The 10,589-nt window shown below is 45.1% G+C and overlaps 1 protein-coding gene across 1 annotated transcript; it reads left to right on the top strand.

The window, feature by feature from the left end:
- The first annotated feature begins 2,721 nt into the window (after nt 1-2,721).
- Nucleotides 2,722-4,776, top strand: lsm3 (LSM3 homolog, U6 small nuclear RNA and mRNA degradation associated). Its single transcript, XM_056436435.1, has 4 exons — nt 2,722-2,809; nt 3,772-3,882; nt 4,001-4,096; nt 4,205-4,776. Exons 1-4 carry the CDS (start codon nt 2,789-2,791, stop codon nt 4,283-4,285), a joined length of 309 nt encoding a protein of 102 aa, XP_056292410.1. The 5' UTR covers nt 2,722-2,788; the 3' UTR covers nt 4,286-4,776.
- Nucleotides 4,777-10,589: the final 5,813 nt, after the last annotated feature.

Below are 10,589 nucleotides of genomic sequence, written 5' to 3'. Positions count from 1 at the left end.
CCTAACCAGTGTTTCCATAGTAACATCAGACACCTGACCAGTGTTTCCATAGTAACATCAGACACCTGACCAGTGTTTCCATAGTAACATCAGAAACCTGACCAGTGTTTCCATAGTAACATCAGACACCTGACCAGTGTTTCCATAGTAACATCAGACACCTAACCAGTGTTTCCATAGTAACATCAGACACCTAACCAGTGTTTCCATAGTAACATCAGACACCTGACCAGTGTTTCCATAGTAACATCAGACACCTGACCAGTGTTTCCATAGTAACATCAGACACCTAACCAGTGTTTCCATAGTAACATCAGACACCTGACCGGTGTTTCCATAGTAACATCAGACACCTGACCAGTGTTTCCATAGTAACATCAGACACCTAACTGGTGGTGTTTCCATAGTAACATCAGACACCTGACCAGTGTTTCCATAGTAACATCAGACACCTGACCAGTGTTTCCATAGTAACATCAGACAACTGACCAGTGTTTCCATAGTAACATCAGACACCTAACTGGTGGTGTTTCCATAGTAACATCAGACACCTAACCAGTGTTTCCATAGTAACATCAGACACCTGACCAGTGTTTCCATAGTAACATCAGACACCTAACCAGTGTTTCCATAGTAACATCAGACACCTGACCAGTGTTTCCATGGTAACATCAGACACCTGACCAGTGTTTCCATAGTAACATCAGACACTTGACCAGTGTTTCCATAGTAACATCAGACACCTAACCAGTGTTTCCATAGTAACATCAGACACCTGACCAGTGTTTCCATAGTAACATCAGACACCTAACCAGTGTTTCCATAGTAATATCAGACACCTGACCAGTGTTTCCATAGTAACATCAGACACCTGACCAGTGTTTCCATAGTAACATCAGACAACTGACCAGTGTTTGCATAGTAACATCAGACACCTAACTGGTGGTGTTTCCATAGTAACATCAGACACCTAACCAGTGTTTCCATAGTAACATCAGACACCTGACCAGTGTTTCCATAGTAACATCAGACACCTAACCAGTGTTTCCATAGTAACATCAGACACCTAACCAGTGTTTCCATAGTAACATCAGACACCTAACCAGTGTTTCCATAGTAACATCAGACACCTGACCAGTGTTTCCATAGTAACATCAGACACCTGACCAGTGTTTCCATAGTAACATCAGACACCTAACCAGTGTTTCCATAGTAACATCAGACACCTGACCAGTGTTTCCATAGTAACATCAGACACCTGACCGGTGTTTCCATAGTAACATCAGACACCTGACCAGTGTTTCCATAGTAACATCAGACACCTAACTGGTGGTGTTTCCATAGTAACATCAGACACCTGACCAGTGTTTCCATAGTAACATCAGACACCTGACCGGTGTTTCCATAGTAACATCAGACACCTGACCAGTGTTTCCATAGTAACATCAGACACCTGACCAGTGTTTCCATAGTAACATCAGACACCTAACCAGTGTTTCCATAGTAACATCAGACACCTGACCAGTGTTTCCATAGTAACATCAGACACCTAACCAGTGTTTCCATAGTAACATCAGACACCTGACCAGTGTTTCCATAGTAACATCAGACACCTAACCAGTGTTTCCATAGTAACATCAGACACCTGACCAGTCTTTCCATAGTAACATCAGACACCTAACCAGTGTTTCCATAGTAACATCAGACACCTGACCAGTGTTTCCATAGTAACATCAGACACCTAACTGGTGTTTCCATAGTAACATCAGACACCTAACTGGTGTTTCCATAGTAACATCAGACACCTAACTGGTGTTTCCATGGTAACATCAGAAACCTGACCAGTGTTACATGGTAACATCAGACACCTGACCAGTGTTTCCATGGTAACAATCAGCCACTAAAAGATTCAACAGATAATTTGACGACAAAGTCAAAGTGACTAAATATAAATGTATTTATTTTAGACAGTTTGCATCGAATTCAGACATTTTGTTAAAACTGATGAATGTGGTACAAAGAACAGATCTACAATTACCTTGATGGAGCAGAGAGAAAGAGAAAGAGAGAGGGGGGGGGGGGGGGGAGAGAGAGTAACGAATGGTACTGATTATCTTCTGGGTTGCCAGGTTTGCAATTTATCCTCCTAGCACGCATGCGTAGAAAGCCCCACACGCCACATTTCTGCTTTCAAACTGTTACTTAGTTGATAGAGAACAGACTTTCTGTTTTATCATCAAAATGTTCTTAAAGTAAAAACAGATGGATATAAATCTCGCAAGTGGACTTTTTATAACAAGAGCAGAAATTATACTCATTATATATATATATATAGTATATATATATAGTGCTATAGTGAGTATAATTTATGTCTTCTATATTCTAGATATATATAATAGAAGAATAATATTATATTGAAATCATTCTTATGTATTTTTTATTTTTTATTATAAATTAGAATGATTTTAATTTAATATTATTATATTTAATTTTAATAATTATTAATAATAATCCATTGAAATTATAAAATAACAGAGAGGACTCAATATGTACTTTCCCTTTTTATACTTTAAGTACATTTTGCTCATCAAACTCCTGAAATCTTACTACGTCACATTTTTAGTGGAGGGATTTGACTCGTTATTGATTACATGTAGTTTTACCAATACGTTAAAAAAGAAAATTCATCCGCACGTCACTTAACCGAGTTGTCTGAAAGCACGTGTTTCCGCCACGGACCTGGCAACCTCCGTTCCTCCGTCGCCCACACGACGCAGACTCAAACCCAATGGCGGACGAAGTGGAGCAGGTCAGTGCGGCCCGCGGGGGCATTTGACCCGTTAATCTCGCGCGCCGCGTGTGTTTAACGGCCCGGAGAGACGTGCGAGGAGGTTTAGACCCGCGGGCTCGTTTATTCCGGAGAGATGTCGCGTCTCTGGTGATAGTTTCTGCTCCGCAAACAATGGCGGCGGCCTTCCGGAGGGCGCGCGCCGTCACAGCCGGGTGTTTGTTCCTCTCTTAAAGTGACGCGACACCTTTAATGTGTAATTCTTACACACGGTCGCACGCGCCATCTCCTAAAATGTTGAAGTTATCTTTAATGCACAGCCGAAACGTTTCCTTTCAGTTCATCAGGAGACAAGTCTGCGCTCGCCTTCTCCTCTTGTGCGCATGCGCAAACACAGGCACATGCTCCTATTTGAACTGCTTGGTGTTTTTAAGTTGCTCTCTTCGCTCTTTCTTTGCACGTGTTCCGCTGAAAAAAGAAATGACAACCACACCTCTTTGATTAGGCAGTAGTGTTCGTTATATCTTTTATTACTTAATATTTCTTTCAAACCAAGCGATGAAGTGTCTTGTAAACAGTCTTTAAAGTGTAATTGGTGCAGAAGACAGAATATTGTTCCCTCTTCATCCACTCATCGGCAGATTCTGGTTTTATTAGATGTTAGTTTTATTCATTTTTCTTCCTGCTGTCCAAGAACACATGTGGTAACAAAAAAAAGAGATTTAAAGTGGCGCTAACGTGTGAATTCTTTTAACCGACCTGTGGATTAAAATCAACTCATCGGACGAGTGTTTGAGGATCTATCATTTCTTTTGGTCAGAATATTTTGGGGAAACCTTTTCTCTTCCGAGTTATAAGAGCAACAGTTTACTGACATTCCATTAATTCATAGTTTTTTAGTCTCTGAAGTCATTAAAATCTGTCGCGTGTCTGACTCACTTCCTGTCGCCTGTCTGACTCACTTCCTGTCGTCTGTGCTGCAGCAACCGTCTACCAACACGGTCGAGGAGCCGCTCGACCTGATCCGACTGAGTCTGGACGAGAGGATCTACGTCAAGATGAGGAACGACCGGGAGCTCCGCGGCCGCCTGCACGTAAGACGCACACACACACATGCTTGTAATCCTGGCCCCGTGAGGGCCGTGACTAGGAGGTGTCTTGTGGGGACACGCGCGTTACACGCACCTGCTGATGAACACTCGTTTGTCCCAGGCTTACGACCAGCACCTGAACATGATCCTCGGCGACGTGGAGGAGACGGTGACGACGGTGGAGATCGACGAGGAGACGTACGAAGAGCTGTACAAGGTGACGACTTAGGCTCCTCCTCCTGGCTCCTCTTCCAAAGGAGGCGGAGCCAGTATGCAGATTCTGTTCGTTGTAAATGTGTAACATCTTTATAATCTGTGTTTCCAGTCCACCAAGAGGAACATCCCCATGCTGTTCGTCCGAGGAGACGGCGTCGTCCTCGTAGCTCCGCCCCTCAGGGTGGGCTGATGACCCCCGCGACCCCTTCCTGTTGGGAGGGAGTGTTCGTGTGCAGCGGCGTCACAACTCGTCCTCTTTTTGTGGGGACGCAAGGAAATAAAACGTGACTTGAATCGAAAGAAAGAAAGAGGACTTTTTAGTTTTGGACGAAGAACCCACATTTTTATTTTTATTTGGGCAAAAATATTGTTGCTGAGTTTTATTTCTCGTGATGTTTCTCTTCGACTGCTCCGTAGAGAATCATTCTCCTCCGTAAGCCACAGAATATTATTTAGTACCCGGCGTGTCGTCGCGCTCGTGGTCTGAACCTGAGTCGGCTTTGAGGGTTTATTTTAATTTTTTTACACAAGTGAAACGTTTTCTTTAGCTTCTCAGCGGAAGTCTTTCTGTTGCTCCAAACACGAGACGTCCGAGTGTCTTTTCTTTTTAATATCTCCATGTTTTGTTTCGCTGAACGTCGAGTTAAAGGTGACTTTAATAAAAAAAGGTAATTTGAAAAATGTGTGTCCAGCTCAATTCTTAATATAACAGTCGGATTTATGTGTGTTTATATATATATGTGTGTGTATGTATACACATGTGTATACATATATATTATGTGTGTGTATATATTGTTATAGATCACAATTTCATTTATGAATTGACATTTTTATGTTAATGTGGGTAAACAAGCTGAAAACAGTCGACTGATTGCTCACACACACACACACACACACACATGATTTAGATGTTAAAAGGTGCCACATCCAGCCAAGTGTCTATCAGATCTCAAGCTTTTCTCAAACATTTCACTCGTGTCTTGAAGAGGAGCTCGTCCTCCATCGCGGTCACGTGACCGCTCCTCTTCGTCAAAGCAGGACTTTAGAGCACGAGTCGAGCGTCTCAAGTCTCCACTCGGACATACAACCCTCCAGACAGGAAGTGGTTCAGTTCATGGTTGTAGTTTTTAGTGACGGACAGGAAGTGACGTGCTGGTCTCCACCGTTTGTTGATTTCTGCTAGTTTTAGATCAGATTTATATTTATTTCATGTTTTTGTGGTGACTAAAAGGGAGCGAGGATCTGAAGCAACTTTACCAACCAAATGATAGAAAACAAACAGAATAGAGAAAGAAGCGAATATTAGAAGCTGTGTCTTCCTCTTCAGGTTAAGGAAGCACAACAAGTTCAATAGAAGTACTCGAGTGGCTGCATTACCGTCATTCTCCACTAGATGGCAGCAGACATCTACAGAGGCCTCACCACTCTAATCTTCCTCTAATGAAGAAACAACCGCCCAGGACTCGACAATCGGCCGTGAGCACGATGTCTCGAACTCTTCGTGCGGTCGTTCTCACGTCTGTGACAACAACAACAACACGATCTGACGGTGGTACATCGTCACAAGGTTTAAAGATGAGAGATCTCCATGCCACTTCCTGTCTTTATTGTCTATTTGATGTCTCTTGTTTATACGTAGCCGCCACGCCGTCAACCACGCCGTCAACCACGGCATCAACCACAACATCAACCACAACGTCAACCACAACATCAACCACGCCGTCAACCACAACGTCAACCACAACATCAACCACGCCGTCAACCACAACATCAACCACAACATCAACCACAACATCAACCACGCCGTCAACCACGCCGTCAACCACAACATCAACCACAACATCAACCACAACGTCAACCACAACATCAACCACGGCATCAACCACGGCATTAGAGAGCGGCGTCAGAACGTGAGTCGTTCTTGACGTCTGGCTGAAGACATCAACATTCCCTCGCCGCGCCCTCGTCTCGCTGTGAAGCCGTTCAGTCGGATGTTTCTCTGTCAAATTGTTGGACGGGAATCAAATCCTTTGAAATGCTTGACGAGAACTTCAAAGCGCCTCGTTGTTCACCCGAACGCGATGTTCTGTACATTCCGGGAGGCGTCTCTCCGAGCGCTCGCGGGCACGCGGTCCTCGAACGCGACGCCGACCTACGCCCCAAAAAAACACCGAGCGGCCTCGTGCTCAGCGTCTTCGCCAAGAGATCTTCTTCTTCTGTCGTTGCTCTCTCAGCCCATTTAAAAGTAAGTCGCCGTTGGTCGTGACATTATGAGGAGGGAGGACGTTCACCTGACACCTGACAACATACAAACATTAGAAAAACAGTAAAAAAAACGTATCTTAAAGGTGCTAAACGTTCTTTTATTGTGAGGAGGAGAGGGATTGACTCATCATGGCTCTCAACATGGCGACGGCCGAGCAACCGACGGTGCAATCGATGCTAACAGCGCTAACGTAGCCGGCAGAGCTAACAGTGATTACCGGCGGGCATCACTCCACTCTATCTGGACATAGCTAGTAGCCGTTTGCTATATTATATATTAACGCTCTGGATTACGACCTTTAATAAACTTCTTTTATTATTCATATTTTTCCGTTAACCCTTCGCAGTCGGGCCGGCCGAGTTCATGAGAACAGCTGTAAACAGTGTAGGTTTGTCACATGGTTAACATTGTGGACCGGAATAACTGCAGAGGTGACACGTAGCACACACACACACACACACACACACACAAAACACACACACACACAAAAACACACACACAGAATCTGCCATCGAGACCCACATGGAGAAAATATAATCAAATCGAGGCTCATGGAACCTTGGAGCAGAGCGTCCTTGAGTTAAGAACAGAAACACTCACACCCCCACACACACACATACACACACACCCCACACACACACACACATACACCCCCCCCCACACACACACATACACCCCCTCCCACACACACACACATGCACACACATACACACACACCCCACACACACATGCACACACATCCACACCACACACACACACACACATACACACACACACACACACACACACACACACACACACACATAGACACACGCACACACATGCACACATACACCCCCACACACACACTTGCACACACACACCCACACACACACATACATACATACACTCCCCCCCCACACACATGCACACACACACACCCACACACACACACATGCACACATACACCCCCCCCCCGCACACACATGCACACACATACACACCCCCCCACACACACATACACCCCCTCCCACACACACACATGCACACACATACACCCCCCACACACACACATGCACACACATACACCCACACACACACACATGCACACACACACGCACACACACACACACACATGCACACACATACGCACACACATGCACACACACACACACACACACACATATACACACACACACATGCACACACACACACACACACACATGCACACATACACACACACATGCACACACACACACATACCCCTACACACACACACACATGCACACATACCCACACACACACATGCACACACATACACACCCCCCCCACACACACACATGCACACACATACACCCCCCCCACACACACACACACACATGCACACACATACACCCCCCACACACACACACACACATACATGCACACATACACACACACACACACATACACACATAGACACACGCACACACATACACACGCACACCCACACATACACACATACACACACATACACACGCACACCCACACCCACACACATACATACACACACACACACACACACACACACACACACACACACACATACATACACACACCCACACACACACATACATACACATCCACACACTCTGCTTCTCCTCTCATGGGGGCGTCAGAAGTATGACCCGCCTCCCGACTGTCTGCGGCCCTCTTTTCTCTCTTCGATGCCGCGGTGCGTTCAATGACCTCACGGCTAGTCGGGCTTCTGCTAAAGTTAAAAAGAAAAATCACGCCAAGAATTGTTAAAATAAAGAATGTTTTTACTCCAACTGAGACCCAAGCACTGCGCCGAATCCCTGCGTGTTTTTATTAGTTGGTAATTAGAGTCCCGGGGTGTCCCTGAAGGCAGCACCGCTCCCGCCGCCTCCGATCAGACGCCAGGAGCAGCAGTTTTTTTGCAGGTGGTTTTCGGCGGGCCGATGCATTTGTGAGGTGTCGCACATTTCGTCGTCCAAAAACCACAAACATTCATTTTAATGGTTTTGGAAACAACATATTTTCCTCAGACCAACTTAAACGGGCAATAACGTGTGTGTGTGTGTGTGTGTGTGTGTGTGTGTCTGTGTGTGTGTGTGTTACATAACATGACAGAACACACACGTTATCTCATGGCTAAATCCCTCCTCTCCTCTCTCTGAATGACTTACTGTACATCGCACATGTAGTGGACTCGGTGTTGTGTGTATGTGTGTATGTGTGTGTGTATGTGTGTGTATGTGTGTGGTACATTCGACAAATGCTTGTGTACATGGGCGAGGAGGCGTTATGAAAATGTAATCTTGATTCTTTATTCGTCCCAGGAGGGATTTGGTTTGACAGCATTGAAGCAAACATGAAATATATTTTATTATTAATAATAATGGTAATAATAATAATAAAATTGATAATAATAATATTGATAATAATAATGCTAATAATAATAATGATAACATTGATAATTATAATATTGATAATAATAATATTGCTAATAATAATAATGATGATAATAATAATAGCACAGGCTCAGCAGCGCTGGATCAACGGACATGCGTCATCCTCTGAACATCAATAAGCCCTGTTTGATGTTCAGAGGCGTGTCCGTTGACCCAGTTAATTGTGACTGAATGAGGAATTAAATGCCAACAAGGTAATAACATGCAACACACCTTCAAGATGTCAGAACGCCTCCGGGCCAGAGGAGCAACACCCGAGTCTCTTGGCAGCAGCGCCGTGAGTCTTTGTGGTTGTTCTTTGTCTCTGAAAATTAATAGATTTCTCGAAAAGTAGTTATGGGAAAACTACCAGGGGGCCACTCCTCTGGTTGTATAGAAGTCTATGCTGCATGTCTTAAAGCTGCATTCTCTCTCCTGACCACCAGGGGGCGACTCCTCTGGTTGTATAGAAGTCTCTGCTTCATGTGTTAAAGCTGCATTCTCTCTCCTGACCAACAGGGGGCGACTCCTCTGGTTGTATAGAAGTATATGCTTCATGTGTTAAAGCTGCATTCTCTCTCCTGACCAACAGGGGGCGACTCCTCTGGTTGTATTGAAGTCTATGCTTCATGTGTTAAAGCTGAATTCTCTCTCCTGACCAACAGGGGGCGACTCTTCTGGTTGTATAGAAGTCTCTGCTTCATGTGTTAAAGCTGCATTCTCTCTCCTGACCAACAGGGGGCGACTCCTCTGGTTGTATAGAAGTATATGCTTCATGTGTTAAAGCTGCATTCTCTCTCCTGACCAACAGGGGGCGACTCCTCTGGTTGTATTGAAGTCTATGCTTCATGTGTTAAAGCTGAATTCTCTCTCCTGACCAACAGGGGGCGACTCTTCTGGTTGTATAGAAGTCTCTGCTTCATGTGTTAAAGCTGCATTCTCTCTCCTGACCAACAGGGGGCGACTCCTCTGGTTGTATAGAAGTCTATGCTATGAAGCAGGGGACGCTTTAGGGGTGGGGCTACCAGGTGATTAACAGGTATCTACCACTGTAATGTCTCATACAGGTCGTACTTAGCTCCTCCCCTTTTACTTATAAGTGACAAAAAAACGATCAAAATGTCTAATTTTAAGGTTTCTAAATGACGGCCCATGAAAGACGTGTGAGTCTCTAACGATGACGTCTCCAGGATGTGGAGACAAAGACAAAGACCTTTAAAGTGCCCTTTCACGTGAGCGTTGAGTCACAACATATACATTCATCCCTAGTGTTTGTGTTTACGTGCCCCGGTGGCTGCTGGGAACTTTTCTGTTTTTCTTAGCATCCGGCCGCCGGCGGCAGGAACATCTACGGCGGCCGGAGTGTCGGTTTGGGATTTGCCTGAAATGCAAAGCCAGGAATTGAAATTGCGATGCAAAAAAAAATCCAAATTGATTCCCTGAGTCCTTTTCCCCCTGACGAGCGCCCCCGGTGGTAGAGGTCAGGCACTGCAGCCGGAGGGATGGTTACGCAAGAGGAGGACAGATGGCCAGAGAATACCAAGATGCCACAACTGTGTTATGATTAGGGTTGGGTACCGGGAACCGGTGCCAATATGGTACCGGTTCCAATACAACCGGTATTACCCGGACCGAAACGCAACGCACATTTCGGTGCTTCTTTCCGGTGCCTGAGCCGATTGAAATTTTAAAAAACTATTGTTGTGAACTTCTGTGGTGACTCCGCCCTGTCAGCAGGTCACGAGCCTCTCATATTTAACTCTGACAGCGGAGGCGTGGCCGTGTGTGACTGCGAG

The sequence above is a fragment of the Pseudoliparis swirei genome, chromosome 18 (assembly GCF_029220125.1).
Source record: "Pseudoliparis swirei isolate HS2019 ecotype Mariana Trench chromosome 18, NWPU_hadal_v1, whole genome shotgun sequence".
Taxonomy (NCBI): Eukaryota; Metazoa; Chordata; class Actinopteri; order Perciformes; family Liparidae; genus Pseudoliparis; species Pseudoliparis swirei.
Note: the sequence above shows the minus strand (reverse complement) of the source record. Positions and strands in the feature narration are given on the sequence as shown.